Raw genomic sequence first — 22579 nt, forward strand, 5'->3', positions numbered from 1 at the left:
AAAAAATAACACGAAAAAGGGTGTGATTATTGTAAATAAAACAACAAAGATTTCAAAGCACAGAGAGTTTATCTCTTTTGCTCTCCCTCTAAACATACATGCACACAGAACCACATTTTAGGTTTCTTCTCATGCAGTACTGACTAATTTCAAAAGGGGGCAGTACATATCAAGTATCACATCCATCATTCTACTAGCATCTTCTTAACTTTTCCTCTCTATCAGAATATCTGACCCTTTCCTCAGCCTAAGACGCATTTGTGTTAAATTAAGCTTTGTAAATAACAACTAAATCTCATTAAGTAAGCTACTTGTCCCATGCATACCCCCGGGTTTTCCACCTGCTTATTATAAAAAGAATTGCTTGATACGTCATTGTTTCTCACTGGGAAATCCTACTGTTCCTTGCTTTTTTTTTGCAGTAAGCACCAAGCATAGAGTCAGCTACAGACCCTACAGATGATACTGAAGAAATTCAGTGAATCTCTCAAGGACATTTAAACATCTGGTGCTGACATTGAACATTGAACCATAGTTTGACAAAATTGGACTCACTATACCACCCTGATGCCTCAGTTATGATTTCCATTTCAAGTGACTTCTGTCTTTTAACTATCATCAGATGTAGATTTGTCTTTCTCACAAAGAGTGTTGGCTTCTTCAAAACATGAAATAGTTTTGTTATTTTGATTTAGCAGCCCTACTTTTATAGATATCTGTTGCTGATCAAACATGCCAGGCTGTCAGTGTTGATGTACAATTCTTTGGAATGTTTTCGAATCGAAGATGACATTTTCTCTTTGTAGATTTCCAGATACAACCTCTCAGATCTTGAGCCATAGAGAGAGGACGGTTGTGGAGCTTTAGAGATGGAAATTATCATGGATCAGTGGGATTGCTGACAGGACATCTCCAAAGGCTAATCTTTAAAGAGCTGGAAACCACTATACTGGGAGGGAAGAGTCCAGTAGATGCTGCTGGCAGTCACTGGTGACCCAGTTGGAGACTCCAGTGGCCTCATGTACCCCAGACCTCTTATTCACCCGGCTGATGACAGAACGTCTTAGGGAGATTTCTGCAAGAATTGTGTCATTGATGCTGTGCATTATAATGGAACTGAAAAACATGACAAAGGAAACATTGTTGCAGAGGCATTTTGAGTAAGACATCGCTGAAATAATGAAATAATGAATAGAAACCAGAAAATGAGTTTAAAGGGTCAGGTCAACCAAAAATAACAGTTTACACCTTATGGGGGTATTTACCGAGATTTTGACATATCCGGTGGCGTCCAAGTATAGGTCAATGGAGGAGAATGGAATTATTATTTATTATATTTAGATTATTATTAAATTATTATTCATGGTCCTCACAACATTGAACAATTACATCTGAATATCTCAGCAGCAACATGTCTTTCCAGAAACATGTCCCTGTTACTTTAGATAACTCACAGACCTTGCTCCTTCCACGTTTATTATTTAAAAACACCTAAGCCAGCTCCGTCCTCTGATGAACTCTGAAAAAGCTAGTATAATTGAACCTTTGAGTTGAGTTTATTTTGTCTCATAAACCATTAACAGCATTAGAAAACTTAAAAATTAATAAATTAGATTTAGTTGTAGTCTAGTGGTAATCTTTGTATTTAAAGACCTGTCAGTCAATTTGAGAGTGATATCAGGCTCTGATTTTGAGTTTTGGTATAGTGGTGGTACCCTTCTGTTTACAGTTGGATCAGAGATTGTGCGTTTAAGTCAACCAGACATTGACTGGGTGTTCTCTATTGACCTGATGCACTCCCTGGGGTCTGGCTTAAAGTCCAAACTAAAGTAATTAAATCATTCAGTGTTATGGATCTTGGCAAAACAAGGGCACCCATATACTCCAAAGATTTACCATTCATTTCTCTTGGAAAACACGGGAGTTGGGAACAAGAGAGTGAAAAAAGAAAGAGTGGGAGGTGAGGGAGAGCTCCATCCAATGGAGCCAGGGTAAGAATTTATGGTCAGGAAGAGCGATGAATGTGTAATTTACGGCGCATACTCTACCATTCCCCTGCCCTCCCTTTTGGTAATGAGAAACGGCTGTTTTGTTGTAGGGCCAAGGCATGGTATACCCCCTCCTTTCTGGCTATGACACACCATTAGTTTTTATTTCTGTCTCTGCTTTTACGACCTCTGCCCAGGCGCCGGCATTTGGCCGGTGAACGGGACCATCACACCATCTAAGTTCTTCCACCTCCCAAGATGGCCTCCTGTAGCCTGAGGAAGGCCATACCATATCTACTGAGTGATCTCGACTGGAGATAGATAGCATCGTACTCCCAGCAGATTTTTTTTCTCATTCTTTGAGGATTTGATTGAGTTCAGGTCAGAGAATGAGAGATGGATACTTCCCCTTTCCCCATAAAATTATGAAGGCAGGTCTGCTGTGAAAAATCTGTCACAAAATTGCCAAAATAGTCCTGATTGATTGAGACTGACCTCGCTTGGCATGTGTTTGCTTAGTCTGTTATGTGAATAAGTGATTAATGTTATTGTTTCATCAATGACAGATTGATGGTTAAATTATCCTCATGAAGGATCATTCCTGTTAATTGCAATTTGGGTCTTAATTTTATAGTTTTGGCTATTATTCTATTGGTTGTACTATTACCACTACTACTACTACTACTGTAAATGGACTATTAGTTAAGTATTTGCTGACATCTGAGATCATGTCAACATTGCTACAATGAAATCTGACTGTGCAAAAACACGAATGGTCAGACAATCAGAGAGGCTGTAAACAAGTTTATCTAGATTATCTAAACCTCTTTATTTAGAGGTAAAACTGTGAGTGAGTGCACCTAAAATGTTGGTAATAATCCTCCATTGCACAGGAAAGCGAGTAACCCTAGTTTATTGTCTGCCTTTGTTTTGTTTGTTTTTTTCTTCCATAAAGTCTGGCTGGTTTGTTTAAAACCTGTATGATGTGTAATTCCTTGTATTTCTTGCAGCATTGGATTCACTGAGTTCCCAGATCTCAGCTATTATCATAGTAAAGTCTTTATAAGAATTTGTCCTTATGTGTAAAACGTGCCAGACATGAAGACATACAGTGTATATGTGGCACTGGTATAGACTGTGAATACCATAAGAGAACTTTGGATAAATAAACAGTGGATCAATTGCAGACAAAATCATAAAAGTCATTCTAAATGAAATCAAACAAACTAATGGCAAAATAAGTGTATGACTGAAGTTTCATCAACTTCATCTGAACTTTATTTAGGCTTTCACAGAATAAGCTATACATGATGATACTAATAATTCTTATGTTTGATGATAAACACAGTTTGACATATTCAGTATCACAATCCATAGTATGAATGAATAATGTAGCGTGTAACTTCTCCTGAAACTAATATCTTGTGTAAAGCAAACAGACCCATGGAAAACATTCTACGAAAAAAAATGTCTCTGTATCTGCAATGTCATGAAGCCAGCTTTTGGAGAATAAATGTGTAAAATGCTATGATTGTTCTGAAACTTGAGCAGTAGGAAACATTATAGTTGTGCAAAATCTTCAGACCCTGTTGCAAACAGACATGATTACTGAGCAGCTGATGATTTGATGGCTTATATAATAATCAGAGTTACTGCATATTCGATATATCACTGTGCATTTACATTTCCTTCCTCTTGTTTTCCAGACCCCATTCCTTCAATCTATGAGACCAATATTAACACATTGGCGCAAACGTAAACACACATGTACAAACATCTAAGTTCCGTCGACAAACAACTTGATTCCGTGCAGAAATGCATACAAAGTACACCAACACCCAGACTTTAGGTAGAGACAAACACACGCACACACACTCACAGGTTTGCATGCACAAAGGGACGCACATGCAAATACTCGTGTTTTTATCGTCGTATCCTCATTTTCTTCGTTTGCAGACTTATTTTCTGATACAAACACCAACATTTAATTTGAAACAAACAACTAAGCTATCAAATGGCAAAAGTTTGTGTCAAGACACCAGAGAAGGTAATCCTCCTCTACATCTTCCCTTAGGCTAATTTTGTAGTAGAGTCCCTCCTCAAAATAATATATAGAAGACCTTCTGTCCTCAACAACCACAAATGATTTCCAGTGCCTTTCTTTTAGTTTCATCTCACAATAGGAAATAAAGGTACAAAGACTCAATACTATTCATTGTCTTTACATCACGTACAGCTGCTGTTGAGAAAATCCATCTGCCACCTCTCACAAACATGAAAACAAATGAAGAACAGATTGTGATTAAAATCGGACTGGAACAAAATACATCATAGACCAGAGGAGACTGAAGAGAGCCTTCATTCATTATCAGACTTCCAGCTTGAATGCTGCATCTGAAACACAGGAATCTGCTCTTAGTGATATAGGTTGGTTCATGACACGAACCATATCAAACCACAATCTGTCATGACACGAACCATGTCTAACAGTGATCCCTCACAGTGGAATGAAAATCAACATGTCTTTTTGAGTATCACTAAGACACCAGTATCTTCCAGATATGGTCATATATTCAAAAAGCTCAGAGAGGCCTTTTGTGTTGCAGCAATCCTCCAGTTCTCTTTGCATTTTCTACAATGCATAGCAGCATTAATCCATTCCTTCATCACTTTGATCTTTGTCTATGGCTGGTGCTGCTGTGTGAGGCACTGTCTCTGGTTTTCTCTTAGCCCCATCCAGCAGGCAATGGAATTTAGGAGACAGAGCTGGTTGTGATGCTGGGAACAGTGGTGGTCCTGCTCTGGCCTTTCCTCCTCTTCCCTCCTCCTCCTCCTCCTCCTCCTCCTCCTCCTCCTCCTCCTCCTCCTCCTCCTCCTCCTCCTCTACTGCCATCTTTGCCATCTCGTCCTCGCCCGCGTGCATTCTCTCTCTCCCTCCTGTTTGCATCATCTTGGCGGTCTCCCTTAGTCTTTTTCTCTGAAATGAGAATGCATCGAAAATGTGATTAATAGTTTATACTATTTCTCAAATAAACTCTTGTAAGATATCTGTCATCATTGGATGTATGCATGTAGAAGTGCCTCCACTTGGCTAAACAAATTTCAGGGATGAGAGTGGATGATAAGGGATGTGTGTTGGATCAGGCCTTTTGGTTGTGGTTGTATGGTTTTTAATACAGGTAAAACAAGTGTAAAACAACAAATGTTAGTCGTTTGGTCGTTCGGTCCACCACTTTGGTCTGGACTGAATTATCTAAACAACTGTTGGATCAATTGCCATAAAATTTTGCATAGCCATTCATGGTCCCCAGAGGCTAAATCCTAACTATTTTGGTGATCCTCTGACCTTTCCTGTATCGCCACTATGAGGTTCCCATGGTTGTGGTTTTGAGTAAGTTATTTTGGCAACTATTGAATTGATTCCCTGGAAATTTGGTAAAGACATACAACCTTTCTTGTTAGTATTGTCACAGTGAGCATGCTAGCATGCTAACATTAGCATTTAGTTCAAAGCACTACTGTCCACACATTACAGCCTCACAGAGCCACTAGCGTGACTGTAGACTCTTAGGATTGTTTATTTTTATTTCAACAGCTACTTCCTTGGCCTTGGCTACTTCCTTCCCACTAAACACATACATAGGACTCCCCTGGTTGGTACTTTTGCATTAGGATTCACACCTGTCACACATTTAAGAGTGTAATTGCTCTCTAAATATAAACATCCATCACGGTGTGGTTAATGTCCACACATAACTCATTCAGGAGAGGAAAGAGCTTAGCGCTGCTGCTGATTTGAAATGCAGCACATGTACAGACTGTAAGAGCACTCGGGACAGTCAAGTGACACAATTTTCTGTCACGTAAATCACTTTAAAATCACCTCTGGCCTAATGAGTTAAACACTGTCAAGGGCCCAATAATGGCCCATAATGATGTGAAGAGCTGTCACAAATTGGAATGGAGATAGTGTTTTGTGTCAGATGGCTATTGTTTAGGCAACGCTCGAAAGTCTTTGGTTTTGTATTTCTGAGGAGTGTAGTTACAGTGGAGGATGTTTGTTATAAACTTGTGCATTGAGAGTCTCTGCACATCCTGGAAACTGAGTGAACACATGCCAAGGGCTGGACAGTGTTCACTACACAGTTGACAACAGCAGAGCTTATGGCGCCACCATGTTTGTCTACTGCTGTGCAGTAATAACTGTAGGTCTGTGTTTATTTCCCTACAAGCATTTTTAAACTTGTCATACAAACAGTTATGATTCTTTGGTTTAAGTGCAAAGTAAAAACAAAAAAGTCCAAAGGTACAATATTTCTCAAATTTCACCAAAAACATGTTTCTACACAGCCAGTGAAAATCATTATACAGTGATGAAGTAGAGTCGATGTAGTTGAATGTGGACAGACCTAACACAAAAACATTTATTTACCACAGGCCCATGCAGAGTCACAATTGCATTAGTCTCAACTGAAAACTAGAAGGCTCAGTCCCACACAGTAGTGCACAAACAGGAATAACTCATCTTCAAGAGCCATTAGTGCTAAAATCATGAGAACATTACTGCTGACATTATTTGGTGAGTTGGCTCAAACCATATAAGACGAGTTTATGTCCAGCATGTTCATCATTTATGTGTTGTCCTGAACATATTTCTGAGCTTTTAGCTTTTTACCATTCAAACAAGCACAACACAAGTTTCAATTTATATCAATGAGGCTAAATTTACGAGAGTGAAGCCTGAGTGAAATAAAGGGTCCTCACACACACTCTACAGCATCTGAACTGATGTGCTTACTGTGTAAGGACTTAATTACTTCTCTAACAAATCACTAATGGCGCCAAAAGAGGGGGACTCCATCCGTTTATGACAGCCCTGATTGTACCTCCTCTTCATCCAAGCTAAACAATTTTGCCTGACAAATGCAATAACACATCCAGAAAATTCTGTTTTCGCGTGAGACCCTTTTGTGGAGCTTCAGGAAAAGGGGAAAAAATTTGCAGCCAAATCAACACAAAGCGTGAGATCTGCAGACCACTGAATCACTAATGTTATACAAGGTCTGCCCCCTGTGTTTTATATAGCCAGCCTGCCAGCCAGCTCCCACAGATGAATCCACAGCTGTGCTCTTTTTGCACAGAATGAGTTTACCCACATGAACTGGTTCACCGGAGTCATGGTACCATTATCCATGAATTACCTCACAGAGGAAAAGTCATTCCTGTGCATTTTGGCAGTAGTATGTGTCATATTTTCATACAAAAGTATTTAGCAGAAGAACAGAGGAAAAACTGGACTAAAAACTCCTTAACATCAACAGTTGACCATATCACAATCCACAAAGCTTCTATGACTCATCACTCGTCAGGTGACACCTCACATGTCATCCTTGCCTTTCTGGTTTGAACTACCTTTGCTCCAAGTTTAAAAATTTGGTGGTCTACATAGCAGGTTTTATAGGGCAGTTTATAATATTTCACTGTTAATTATTCTTCTGAAATTCTCTCCAGGATGACAGAGTAAATTTGCTTCTCATTTCTTAAATTATGCTGTCACGGCCTGTCCAACGAAGGGCCCACTCCTCACTGAGCAATTACAATCCACACCAGCCTCCTTCCCTTTAGACATCACCACAGATCTATATGGGACAATGTCAGATCATGTTCTATCCTTTAAACTCACAGCCCTAAAGGAATTAGAGAGAGTAGAGGATGGTGCTTAAATATGCAAGCCTTCTCCATGTTTACTCACATATATCCAGGCATATCATCTGTTACATGTTGCAACATCTGTACAGTTGCCAACACTGTGCAAATATTGTTACGCAATGTTGCTGCTGTGCCCGAAATCCCCTAAGCGTGCCGTCGTCCAATAAAGGCTTTAAATACTGCTCGTTTACAGTTCTCTTAGTCCTTGTAAATAAGTGTAAGTTTCCAACTTTACTTAACATTATGAACATAATGAACATTATGCAAAACAGATTAGTATATGGTGACATTTAGAGACAAATAAATTAGCAATATTCCCTTTGCAACCCCATAGCTCGAATGACTTGTTAAACAACTTGTTGTCTTATTTCTGTGTTTCATAAGGTTTATCATCCTAGCACCACTGCTGGTAATTTTACTATTAAGGACAACATGTTTAATAAGAAATAACCACGATTATTGCTGTTTTTGTTGCACTTTTTATCCAATAAAATGTGGACCATTTGGCCAGATCCGTCATTATCTAATTAGCTGATCCGTCAGCTAATTCACCTTGCAAATGAGGCCAAGAGCGACTAATAAGCTGTTATGAAAGTTGATAATGGCCATTTACTGGTGAGAATGACTGTTGACCTGCTGGAGAGCAAGCTGCTGTGTGGATGATAAGAGCCCAAGCAAACATGTCATGGCCGTGTAAACCTCATGCTTCAATGGTCTTCAGAACAAATAGCTCTTTCTAGCTGTGATCCTTGTCCAGCTTTGCAGTGCGTAATGCCCGCCCTTCATCTGTTTGGCTCATAGATGTAGTTTATTGTTTACATGCTGAGAAGTCAAGAGATTCTGTATCCTTCTGTGAGCTCAGCCAAACCAAACCCAATCAACACGCTGCGGGTCACAGACACACTGGCGGGAATACAGGTCTTTGGATGTTGAGTAATGGTTCCATCAGTCACCATATTAACTGGTAGAGGCATTTCATGAAGCATATGGACTAATGTGGTATGGTACATGGTGATCTGAGTATTGTCATCTGATTATAACTATTATTAACTGTACTTTTAAATTAGAAGTGCCCACTATAAATCATTTCCTCCTCAATGTATCTCTTTTCTGTACTTTATGTCTATTTGTGTTTACCTCTCACACAGGGCATCTTGGTCACAACGCACTTCCTTCTTTCTGTCTGTGGAGTACAGGTCTGTGAGGGTACAAAGGCCGGGGAGGTGTCTGGGCTGTGGATCTGTGGAAGGGGCATGCGCACGCGAGACTGCGAGCCTTTCTTAAATCCACATGTTTTGTTCTTCTTCATACAGGAACCCCATTGGCTCCACTCGCCAAGTTCGCACTCTGCAGCACGCTGACCTGGGTAAAAAAATGGGACAAAGACTAAGGTAGTGAGTGAATGGTCCACAGCTCCAACATCTCACATTTGTTTTGCAGCCTTCCTGTCTGTTTCTTACAGCTCAGCAGTTTTAGCTCAGAATAATGACTTTAAGTAATTTCCAAATCTGAAAGCAATTTTATCTTTTTGTTTTTTGACTAGAGAGGGACAGATGGAGACGGTTGCTATGAACCTGAAAATGTACCAAATCATATGGCTATTAAGTATACTGCACTCATGACAAAGGCTACTTTTTAGGGTCATGTTTATAGTCTTGGTGGACCAGCAGGCTCAAGTTAGAACAACAACAACTGGTGCCAAAAAGTCAGTTCAAGGCTCCAGGTCTTTGCCACACTGATCCAAGATGCCTGGGTTTCACTGTTAATTTCTAACTTATGACAGAATTATATTCAACAACAAAAAAAAGAAGAAAAGAAAAAGAACACAATGGAAAGATCAAGAGATCTTGTGGTTTTTCTCAAGAGTTCACGTTGCCTTTTCCAGGCCAGACAATTGAACATAGATGGCTGCTCAGATGAAGTGATAATAAAGGTTGAGTCAACATGTGGCTCACACCTATGTGCTGCTTCAGTAAGTAAAAGGCACTGAAATAATACTTTCTGGTTCATTACAGGAGCTTTAAGAGATGCTATGGCTAAAGTTTGAAATTAGTAAATGTTTAAGGTTAAAGGTTAATGGTCACTCACCGACACACTCCATGGTCTCATTTGCGGTGCGCTGGTCTGGAGGGCAGCTGACATAACATCGCCCACTGTGTGAATACAAGCCCTCCTTACATTTTGTGCAAAAATTGCGATTGAAACACGCTTCACAATTGTCTATTTTACATTCTGAAAGACACAGGGGAGACAAAAAGAGAGGATCACATGAAAGGATCAAATCAGTTTAAGTCACATTGAGTCTGGTGATGGTGAGTGTTCATTTTATTGACTTCAATTTGTTCTTGTTCTAGAAAACTGCTAGTGGAAACAGAAATCTCTGTTCTTTTAATGGAATATTCATTGCATTTTTGGCTGAAAAAAGCAAATGGTTCTCCAGAGAGAGGACAGGAGGAACTTGAATTTTATTTCCTCTGAGAGATTTATTAGTGATTCAACAACACAGGGTCTATTAAGGGGGAGTAACACTCTTCTCTTAAAAACACATGCACCACAGGCCTTGTTTTTTTGGAAAGCGGGTGTGAATGAGTACAGCCAGGAGTGTATCGCTTCAGTGGGTTTCTCAAGAATGGGTTTCTCCACACCTCAGACTCATTAAAATCTTTAACTATCCAGTCAAAAAAACAACTCCTTGAAATTTGGATAATTGCAAACACAGGAGGATAAAACCAGACATCTTAAAAGACTCCAAAAAGCTTTGGTTTCATCTTGAAAGGCCCTCCTTATTCTCATCAAAAACAGTGGAGAAAGATGGAAATCTGTAAATTCAAGTCAATAATTCTATATAGCAAATGTATTCAGATCTAGACTCGCTGTATTCATGTGTTCTAAACTTAAGAATGTCTACTCTGCAGCTGGTCCAATGCCAAGGTCAGAAATGATCTAACACTGAATCCTCACTGGGATCTTAATGTGCTTGCCTCCTGCTTCCAATTACTATTTTTAAGCCCCTGACAGCTAAATTTGACAGTACTGACGTTTGTAGCCCTATAATGTAAGACAAATGTTGCTAACAAGACATTCTGGGATGACATGTATAAAGTCAGACGATTGTATAATAACCCAGGTTAGCCACTGAGGGCCTCCGAAAAGAATTTGCTTTCTGCAACAAACCATGACAGTGAAAGAATGCTGCAACACATGGGATTGAATTTGTTGCAAATGATCCAATATTTTGATAAAAATTTAAAAATCTCAGAAATTTTGTCAATTGCACTGATGTAACAAACTTCACAAGAAAAATAAATGTTTCAATATAATACTGAAAATTTAGAATAAGCTAGAGATTATGTTGTCTACCTCTCAGTATAGGGGCTGTACAACACAGGGCTCAAACAAAGAAAGTATCGTACCATATAAATCTGAAATATAAAAATCTGAAATCATCATCATCATCACCATGACCAGAGTTACAAGTTTTATCTGCTTTGGGGCCATGTAAACTTGAGAGAAAACATTATTTAGCACACAGATATTATCTGAGGTAGGGATGGGAAATCAAGAAAAATATGTTGAAAGAGAAGAATAGCCTGTAGCAAATGATCACTACAGGCTGGTGAGCATTGTAGCTGCCCACCAAACATCTACACCTACAACAGCCTTGAAGCCATGAATGTCATTGAATGTCATTAAACGTGGGGAAATAACTGTTGAGTTATTATTGAGGAAATTAACGTTTTACTGTGCATGTGCAAGAATGATCAGTAGTCATTTTAGACCCACTAAAATAAACCTTTTACGTAGTTACTTCAGAGACTATACAGTATATACAGACTATATTTGATACGGTTAGTAAGGCTGTATCAGAGTAAAATATGTGTAAAAGTGAACGCATAATAAACATGGATTGTGGGATTGTGGCCTGGCATGAACCCTGCACATGAGGGCCAAATAAAAAACACAGGCATCCTCTCAAAAACAGACAAACAACAATGCATTAGAAATGTTTTTGCTGGGATTTTGTTCCAATCCTGTTTTTCTGCCCACGCGTAAGGGGAAACAGACAACAGACAGAGATGCTGGCACTCCTCAGCTAAAAGTACGGGACTGGTGCCACCAGAACCAAGTTTTGTAAGTACCGTGAGTGTGGCCACCCTTTCACCCACCTTCAAAATGAGCCAAACCTGCCTATAACTATAATGAAGACCTTCAATTAAAAATTCTACTGACTTTCCTCCAGTTTAACAAATACTTTGCTGGATTTGGTGGCTATTTTTGTGCTCTTTTCCACAGGGATAAGTAGCAACAACAGAAGGATTTCATCAAGTGGTATATTTACTTATTATTGGACACTTGCGTCTTGTTAGTGTGCATTCAATGATAAGGGGGTGAATTTTATTCACTCTCAAACATGAAAAGTAGTAGCACAGATTGGTTAAAAAAGATGAGGCAACATGAAAGAACATAGGAGACATAGGAGGATCCCTATCTGCATTAATATTTTAGGTCTTTGTTAAACACACAAAGTGGTGTAGCAAAGTGGAGATATCCAGATAAGATACACAAGACAAAGAAACTAGCAGGGTATCCCTCTGCTCCTCCAAATACCCCCATATTGTACATAAACAGGAGATGATGAGCCAAAGATAAACAGATCGTTTACACTTCTGCAGGCTTGATTTGACATCAGCTGTGTGGATTTTTACAGAGTAGGCTGTTGCCAACGAGTTAGCTCGAGCCTGCCTGCATGTATTTGGAAGATTCCAGATGTGTATCTACAAGTCTAATGTGCCCACTGATACATTCTGTTGGGGCACAGTGGCACTTGCAATGTCCCTTGGTCAAGAGTCTACAACACAAAGTAAAACTCACGAGTGCATCTGTTGTTGCCTTCTGGGTTCCTCATGCCAAAATATCCCATGGGGCAGGAGGCGAGGCACACGCCTATCTGACGGATGTCATTGCGCTCCAGGAAGATGAAGAGCTTGGGCTTGCATTTAATGCAGCCATTATATTCAGAGCATCGGTCACAGCCTTTAGGGCAAGATGGTGGCCCCTCAGTACTAACTGTGGAAATATAAAAAGAGACAAAGGACCAGTCAGGTTGAGGTAGGCAACAGAACAGCATGGTGTACGATCACATAAAAAGATAAAGTTTCCAGCCAGATATAAATTTTAATAAGGAAATAAAAAGGGCATTTGTCAACATTCTGCCTATGAGAACAACATCAGGGAACTTTAATATTTTGCCAGCCATAAACCTGCCAGCACTTTATCACTCCCACAAGCAGGGGTTAATGCTTGCAGCTTAATCTAACTCGGGGGCCAGGCCAAACATCTTTGTTTGAACAGTTACTCACTGTTTACTTCAAATTGCTTGCCGGAGATCCTTAACAGATTTTCATTTGGAGAAACCCGGGTAATTGGGGCTGACAGCCAACCAAGAGCCAATCAAAATCAGTCCACTAACACCACACAGGGCTTCCTCTCGGATCAGTCTGAAATGATCTGGGCATCAGAAAACTGCAAAAGTGACAGACATGGCAGAGAATCGAACACTACCAGTGTTTATCTATAGTGGTACCAAACAGCGAGTATCCCCTGACCTAAGTCTGAAAATGCATTGCAGATGCATTTACACTTCATTTCCTTGTAATCCCAGATTCAGACATTAATCCAATTCCCTCATATTCCAAAAAGAAAAAGGCACATAACCACTAAATCATTTCTAGGAAAAGTGTCAAAGTGCACATCCTTTTTCTAGGAGCCATTTAGAGAGAACACACAGTCGTCAGAGTTGATTTACAGGCCTGTACTGTATCAGCTCTAAATATACATACTCACACACAGCAATCCATTAAAGCCAGGTCTTAATGCTCACTATCACTAATAATGAAAAAAGTAATAATTTCCCTTGGGAGTAACCATAGCAGAGGGGTGTGTATGAATCTGAGAATGTGTTGTTGTAAATTGTTTGTGACGTGTGGTGGATTTAAAAAGAGGGAGTTTGTGCTGTCTGAAGCATGACGAGCAATATGAGCTTCTCTCCTCTCCGATGGTTTCAGTTTCATCCCTTTATGAAACTGAATTCATTCAGAAAAGAACCACATAAAGCCCATGGGAAAGAAAACAAGTCCCTCTGTTGTCAAATATTTGCCTACCAGGAGGGATGGTTGAAGAAAACACTGAATCTGATGACATTAAAGACATAAAAGCTATAAATCAGAGGTGTAAACTGCAGACCCCTTTCACATCTGGAGGATAAAAGCCTCAACTGACTGTAACACTGTAGAGAGCGCTCATGTATATGGTGAGTGACCCAAATCCTTCTGTCCTCATTACAAGGCACATGACAAACTGCAACAGCATATAAGGTCTTTGTGCACATACATGTGAATGTATATACTGTAAACATGTTCTATTTTTATGACACAAATAACAGTAACAAACAGTTCTATATGAATTGGTTCACAGAGGTTGGGGTTGAGGCTGGCATTAGCTGAAAGCTCCTTGTGTGTAAAGGAAGAATTATTTCAAAGTTGACAGTAACACCAGCGCTGAGGCTCTGAGGCCAAAGATATACTGCAAGCCGGCCTGAGCACCATCTTTGTGGTTGCGTGAGGTCAGAAAAATGCTTATAACAACACCGGCAGCACGGTCCAATTGAGAGCTTAGAACTGTCAGGTACTCATTCCATTATGTGCCCACAGAGCCAGAAACAAAAAGAGTGATGGCTTGGAGGGCAAATCCATCAAAGTCCCTTCTATAAACAATCCTAATACCCATAAAAGTTTTACATAAACTGAGAGAGGCATAATCTTAAAAGGAGGAAGAAAGAAGAGCCATTCAGGGGAAACACTGAACCTAACATAACCGCCTAGGAAAAACAAATAAGAATGATGAGAAAATAAACAAAATGTTATCTTTACTTTGCATGTTAAATGTTTATAAGACATCCACCACTGTGACTCAGACCACAGAAACGAAAGGCAGCAGTGCTGAAGAGGAAGAAAAAAGATCAAAACAAGCTGAAAAAGAGAGAACTCACCCCGTCTCTGCCTTCTCGCCTTGGAGAGCTTGAGAGAATCGCTGTGACCCATGGAGCTGAGGAAGACCATTGCCAGCGCCACCAGTCCCAGCTGCATAGTCTCTGTTGCCTTCCCGGCCACGCAGGGTCCCCCCCTGCGACCAGATGGATCAGGTGGGGGGGGGCCCTTCCTCTGTGGGACAGGTGGATCCCTCTGCTGCTAGGACCGATGATCCCTCCTCTCTTCTGTGGCACTGCTCTCGTTCTCTGTCTGTCTCTCCCTTCCCCCCCCCCCCTCTGTCTCTCTGTATCTTTCACTCTAGTGGCTGCTGCGTCTGCAAGTCTGTGTAGTGGAGGGTGATGCTGCGGTTGCAAGTCCAAACAAGCCCGAGGCACAACAAGCCATCACGCTGGTGGTAGTATAGGCAAAGGAAGTAGACAGAGCAGGGTCGGGGGTGGGTGGGGGTGGGTGTGGGGGTTGTGTGGAGGAGAGAATGGAGAGGAGATTGTCGAACTTCTGGTGGTTCAACCCATGAAGCTTGGGGTGGGCTGGCAGGGAAGCAGGGAACCCACTCTTTGAGGAGGGTTTGCTGTCAGCGAGTGCCTGAGCTCACAAGCATGTGTCAAGGAGGCACTAAAATAAGGGCTTGTAGACTGAAAAAAGATGGATGCAACACATCTGCTTGTACCAGGACCTTCTGAGAAAAAAGGAGGCAGAGAAGACAGAAAGATGGTTTAGGTTTAGGGGAAGGGTTGTTACAGGTATAGATAAACTAAGATTAAAGGAACACTTCAACATTTTGGGTAATGTGTTTATTTGCATTCTTGCCGAGAGTTAGATGAGAAGCTTGATACCTCTGTCATGCCTGTATGATATACATAAAGCTACGGCCAGCAGCCCATTAGCTTAGCTTAGCATAAAGACTGGGGAAAACAGCTAGCCTGGCTCTGTCCAAAGGTGACAAAATCTGCCTACCAGCACCTCTAAAGCTCACTAATTGACACATTATATCTTGTTTGTATAATTAATTCAAGTATGATACATACACTTTTTCCTTAACATCAGAAATCTCTGTGATCTGAAGAACTAAACTCATGACTGGCTAATTCAAATGAACAGTTGTAGAACAAGGAAACTAAAAACACTTTGGGGTCATGGGATTTCAAGCTGTATTTGGATTTGAATGATGAATTGAGCATGTTTATTCTTTGAAAATACAGTTAAGTCAACCCTCTCTGGGGAATGCAATGGACCTCGGACTGAAGGCCTTTGTCATATTTGGTGCTGAGATCTTTTTTAGATAGTGTCATACGCTGCCTGTATTTACAGCTCTTGTGTGAAGAGGACACACAGAACATGTTAGGATCTGAGCAATGGGAGGTCCTCCCTCGCAGCACAATAAAGAAAAATAGGACCATATTTGGTTGTTGAGATGGTTGTGGCTCTGAATCACACTAAGGACAATGCCGTTTGGTGCATCTAAACATTCCAGCAGGCAACATTACATTCTTTGTTAAAGTATAAATCAAAAGGGAGAAAATGATTTCAGATTTCACCATATTCCTTTTAACTGGCTGACCCAAAATATTTTCAGCATCCAGAATAGGAGTTATGCTTGACACCAGAAATAACATACAATGTTTAAAATGATAAATATCACATCCATTTTTCATTTTATTTCTAACTGGTACAAGCGGGCACAAATAAATTTTGATTTCCAGTCCAGTTGATAATGACGAGACACCTTGTCTTGTGAGAAGCTGCACTCTATTGGTCTATTATAAAATGTCTAATTAGTGTGAAACATTAATGTGACTGCGTTGCTTAATTTCTTGAGCTAAATGTTGAATAGAGTTGAATAGAGCTGCTGGTTAATTGGGGGCATCTGTTGAAGCCTGTTGGTGCTGAATGAGTCAAGAAAATAACACAAGCACACACACAACCACACAGAATTTCTTAATCCTAAAGACATATTCAGAAAAAAGGATGTTCCTTTTGTAATCATTACAGTTCCATATCATTGCTTTACACCTAACAGAGGACAGGGGTACTTGTATCCTCTCCTAATTGGGAAACACTTCAGACTATTTTCCCTACCAGTAAGTTTATTTACTTCTTTACACTTAATGACTCACAATGTCACTGACACCTCTTGGCATAATTACAGGAAAGAGCCAAAAAAGTGGCGCAGCCAGTCTTCTGCAGCACCTGTTGGTTACTTGAGAGAGTGATGATTGGAGAATAGGACATGCTAAGTCTCTGGATCCCTCACAACACAACCTTTCCAGCACTGAGTAACTCAAGACATGTGCCAGAGACTCTTTCATAACCCAGCACTCCCACGACTCTGTGCAACCTGCCAAAAGCCCACCTCAGGCCATCCGTATCTGCTCTCACTCACAGCATGGAGATAAGAGACAGGATCGGGCTGTTAACTCACTGAGAAAACTGATTGTTCATCGCAAGGCCCTTTTTTTTAACATGCCACATCACAGTCATATCACCAGGCAACTGCGGCACTACTGTGGCACCTGTGTGTTTTGAAAGTTCTCTGTCTCTGCTCCCTCATCCATTTAACTGAGTGCCTTTCCTCACCATCAGCCACATTCAGCTGAGCCCAATGAAACTAAGCCCCGCTCATCAAATAGTCAGGAGATTAAATTGCCTCCTTTGTAAGTCCTAAATTTGATCTATCAATTATTCAAGCACTGAAAGTTAGCTCCCACACTGGGAATTTATTGAACTCGAGAAGGTGCCACAACTCTAAGCTCAGAGTTACAAATGCAACCTGTCGATGAACTTTCTGCCTGTGACTGAACCTAATGGCTTTTTGACACATATTTAAGAGCTGAACAAAGATCAACACTGTAATGTGTGCCAAAATGCCTCAATCACACTCAAACTGAGAAGGTTATGGGAGGACAGTAATAACTGCAAAGGATAAAAAATGGCACAAACTTCAGAGATTTCATTGTGAGTTCACAAGTCATAACATCTTTTTCCTCACATGGGATTGACCAAAATGTTAGAGCCAACATTTCCCTGTTCTGCTGCAGTATGTGATCCTACTCTAACCTCAAAACCCTCTTGTTTTCAAAATGAAATTATTTTTAAGTTGCGTCTGCCACATGGACTCCAAAAGTAGAATTAGCGGTAAATTCTGGCTTTGAAATTAGCACATTTTGCTCCCCAATTTTGGCTGCTCGTGTGTGCAGCGAACAACGCAACAGGAATTTGTGGGTGATTTCACCCAGTCATGGTGACCATTCATATTCAATCTATTTTGATATTTGTAAAATCCCTGATTTGTACATCCAAGCCATAAGCACTAGTGATGCTATCCAAGCCCACAATAAAAACAGAAAGAGAAGAAGAACATAGAGAGATGAGGAAATGAGGTGTTGACTGAGGCTACTGTAAGAAAAACAGAGCCAGGGGTGTCATCATCATCCAAGTGCAACACCTTTTAATCTAAATCTGTAGTTAGTAAGTAGCCTGTCCACCCATCTGTAGATTGTGGAGAAACACCTGGCTGCACCACCAGCACACACAGAAGCCTCAACCATTTTGGTAATCACTTCCTCTGCTCTGCAAGTAAAGAGTTCAGGCAGTGAGAGGTCAAATGGGCAGCAGTTGAAACACACTCAACACTCAGAGCAGAGAAGAGCACCATCGGCCTCTTCCTCTAATCAAACCACCACCGGACACTCTCATTTTAAGTTTTCATGTAGGACTAAAGCCTGTACAGCTCCAATCATCAGAGGGTTGATCTTGTCCCCAGTCCAGCATCTCTGCTGTCACATCACTGTCCTGTCGTTTTTCTACCTGTCACTTTGAAGGAGGCTGATATTTATGTAGCTCCTGAGGATGACAAGGAGCAAATACATGTGTGGGGGGGGGCATCTATATGAATAGATGCTGTAGGATGTAATCCTAGTGAGTAGAAAAACTGTATGTAAACTCTATCGCACTCTAAAGTTCAGTTTAGCCAGTATAAAGAACTGACAAAATATGATGTCACTCACTCATTTGTTTAAATATTGGGTAAGTTTGAAAATTTTAGGAAAAAGTTACATCAGCACTCATGATGGCTGAAAATGAGGCTCACAGTCTCAAGTTTAAATCTCCCAACAGGGAAAATGTTATTGATTGCAAAATAAAATGAATTAGGATCGTCACAGATGTACATACATATAATAATATTAATAAGATAAGATAATAAGAATACTGCACAATTACCTTATTAAAACGAGATAGTTTTCTATTTGTTTAGGTTACAATAAAGTAACTTTTACATAAACATATTTCCATATTCGTTATAACAAAGTTTAACCCCAAATTAGGATATTTATTCCTAAAAAATCTCTAACAAAAGCCTTGAATCAGTTAATCCGAATAATAAAATATGAAATAAAAATCAACCCACCTGTACATCGAGGTCCCCGAATAATGCTGTTCATTGAGCGGTCGGGATTCAATTTCCTTTTTTATAAGGGAAAATCCGTTACTTGTTTGGTCACAAAGAACTCCTCCTACAAGATACCCCCATGCTACTTTCCTCTGTCATCATTTAAAAAGACATATGATTTTTTATTTCTTTCACATCTGTCACAATTACGAGGCAACTTCTTAGCAGACTGTGCAGAGGATGCACAAGGCAGAAAATGTGCAATGGATTAAAAATGTATTCCTCCAGTAAAAGAGTATATGCATAAAAAGACCTATTCCGATGACATTAGTCACTCAGACTTTTTATTTGGTCTTCTTAAGTCAGGACGCGTGTTTGCACTGAAGCTCCTGCGAGTTGCGCTTTTTAAATCCACTTTGGAGCGTCGAACTGCATCCAACTCAGGCAAGTAGTTACAAAGCCGTGATATTTGCATCCAAACCCCAGCACTGCCAGCGGGCATTACAGCCCCACCCCTCAAATTCTCACTGAGAGATGAAAAACCTGCGGTGGACTTGTGTAAGTGTTGCTGTTAAACGACTAATACTGTATGCAAATTCACATTTATTATTTGATGTGATTTGACAAAGATTGTTCTTTCTCTACAGGGCCTTCATCCTGGAGGGAAACTGAAATATAACACAAATAGAACATACAGTACGTGAGGTAAAGTAAAGTAAGTGACTTCCATTTCACCAATTTCATCTAATTTTGATTCTGCATATGCAGGTGGAAGTTTTTGACTTCTGGTTTAACAACAGAGCAAAAAAAAAAGCACCCGACAACACCAGAACTGGACTCATATTTATTTCATTTATACAACCTTTATTTAACCAGGTAAATTCCATTGAGTTTGAAAATGCCTAATCCAGGATGCAACACAGAAAAATACAGAGCATGATAGACATTTAAATATAACAGTATAGTATAAAGTACAAAATACAATATAGTGTAGTATAAAGCAAAGAACAGAAAGAGACAATGAGGTGTTTAATATAACACATAATATATAAGTTATTTGCCATTTTTAAATTATTTTTTAAATCTACTTCAGCCTTTAACTGTGATTTTTGAACCCATGTGATTATTCAGTGAATACACAGTATCCCTGGAAATGTTGTACTCATACTTTAAGTTTTAGTTAACTATAGATTTCTGTCAGCATAACTCAGAGATGGAAAAGAAATCAATTCATGCTGCTAATTTAGTCCTATGTGTCTCTCAAAAAAAGAAAGGAAACAGAAATCATTAAAAAACAACCAAAAAAATCACAATCCTTTAGGACTTTTGTTCATATTAACATATAAGCAGTATATATTTGTACATACAGTCTGTAATATCAGAAAGTCTCCATTTGCTTGTTATCCAACAGGGGGCCATAAACAACAACTGTTTGAGATCGTGCAGAACAGCATTCTTTGTTTTGAGACTGTGACATTTATCAACAATGTCACGATGAGAAGGACTACTGGATAAACACCAGCTACATTCAGCTACACTTATCCTGCTGAAGGATTTATCATGAGAATTAAGTTACAGTGCAGGCTGTTTGTTTTTATGTCTAGTTGCCAAGAAATTAACAGAGCCAGAACCATGAAAATAGCACATCATCATTTCATCTTTATGATGGCCTGTGATGCAGTTTGACGTCTGCCATAAAAGAAAAATAGAGATGATACTGTAGCTTAAATGTGAACTGACTTAGTCGAGCATGCGCGCAGTTTGAGTTTGATGTATGTTTTATTTGCTCAGTAATCCATAGTATTTTTGTTGAATTTTAAAAGTGAATGCAAAGACTTCTATTGAAGTAACAGAAGGAATCTCACCATACATGATGTGTAATGCTACTGTTTTACATTAAGAAGGTAAATGACAGGTGGCACTTCTGAACTAGCCAGTTACACTTTAATCTTAAAGCGTTTTGGAGTCACTTTGATAGCCTGTTAAGTCAATGAAGACATCCACTGCCTGCCAAGAGACAGCCCAGGAGAGCCGTCAAACAGAGCCAGACAGTCTTTTTCTATCAGTTGTAAGATGCTTATGCATGCAAATATTGCAAAGTCGACTTTATTAAGGCCATAATTTCTGTCATAGCCTAAAAGCCAAGGGAAGTTATGGGCAATGTAATGCCTCCAGGGTAGACTGTAGAGCAGCCAGTTTAAAGAGAGACCCGGGGATTAATGATGACTAATGATAGGTTTATGACTCCAACATTGTGACTGTGCACAACAGTGAGAATGTTAGAAAAAGATATACAGATGTTGATCATATCCATCATCCAAAAATGAAAATGATACCAAAGTCCCCAAAAAAATAACAAATCAAAAAGAGCTGATTTTAAAACTGTATAATACATTGCAATCGGTCATCATTTAAACTTCACTTCATACAGTTTTTAAGCGAAACAGAGTTTTGAGCATGTACATGACAGGTTTGGATTTCCCTTCCTAGCCTACGTATGTGAAAACAAACCTCAAATGGGATCAGAAAAGATCATTGTTTCATCCTGTCTTACTTGAATATAAAAGGGAAAGATAATGGTGTCATATTTCATACATAAAACGTGTTAATTTTCTTCTGAAATACTGATAATCTTGAGAGGATATTCTCACAATAAGGGAATTTATTCCCTGCTGAAACTCTCTGGAGGTCAGCAAGGTCTTTCCGTAAACATCTTTTTTGCTTCATTTAAACTGTTTCTGCAAGTGACACATTGCTAAATAGCTTAATGTCAAACCCTTCAATGGGCTTCAGTCACAATTATATAAAGCTATTTTATGGGTTATATATAATTTTGGGGTACAATAGATTCTCAACCAAATGTTCTTTTTTTTTAAAATGGTTTTGTTTTGTTTTTGTTTTTTGTGTTATGGTATGAGGTAACTTGGCTTGATTGGTGTTGTTGTTCTCAAGGCAGTTATTTCTTCCCATAAAAATTATTTCAGACTTGGCAGTTCTTGTAGGATGTTTCAGACGTCAATGGTTGAGTTAAACAGGGTTTTTGCATATTTTGTGTGAGTGCCGTACTGTGCTGTAACGTGTCACAAAGTCTTCATCCAACAGGTCTTTACCACATTCAGTGCCCTGCTAATACCTGACAAAACCACAGCTGAGGCTTGCTCCAAAGTCATTTATCTCCCCAGATATCTGTGCAGAAATCCTTATGACCTCGGGTTATTATGTTCAGAGTACACACAAAGTGGAGCTCAGTTACAATACGCACATCACACAGTGCTTAAATTGACTGTCATCAGACACTTTAAGATAAGATAAGAAACAGTTTGAACAAGGTATCAGTGGTGACAAATTTAAGTATCACAACATAACTTAAGCAATAATGCACCCATTAGGACAGAAAAAGCTAAGAAGAAACTGATTGGTAGGGAAGTACTGTGTGTACTTTCCAA

General features: G+C 39.6%; 1 protein-coding gene across 2 annotated transcripts; it reads right to left on the reverse strand.

The window, feature by feature from the left end:
• Window positions 1–3230: 3230 nt before the first annotated feature.
• Window positions 3231–19506, reverse strand: rspo1 (R-spondin 1). Of its 2 annotated transcripts, none has more exons than XM_044208434.1 (6): window positions 19152–19506; window positions 14746–15419; window positions 12570–12764; window positions 9786–9929; window positions 8835–9059; window positions 3231–4965 (listed from the first exon to the last, which is right to left on the reverse strand). In XM_044208434.1, exons 2-6 carry the CDS (start codon window positions 14840–14842, stop codon window positions 4742–4744), a joined length of 885 nt encoding a protein of 294 aa, XP_044064369.1. In that variant the 5' UTR covers window positions 14843–15419; window positions 19152–19506; the 3' UTR covers window positions 3231–4741. The 2 variants fall into 2 exon arrangements, with proteins under 2 accessions (XP_044064369.1, XP_044064368.1); XM_044208433.1 differs by having other exon boundaries at window positions 14746–15422.
• Window positions 19507–22579: the final 3073 nt, after the last annotated feature.

The sequence above is a fragment of the Siniperca chuatsi genome, linkage group LG9, assembly GCF_020085105.1.
Source record: "Siniperca chuatsi isolate FFG_IHB_CAS linkage group LG9, ASM2008510v1, whole genome shotgun sequence".
Lineage (NCBI taxonomy): Eukaryota > Metazoa > Chordata > Actinopteri > Centrarchiformes > Sinipercidae > Siniperca > Siniperca chuatsi.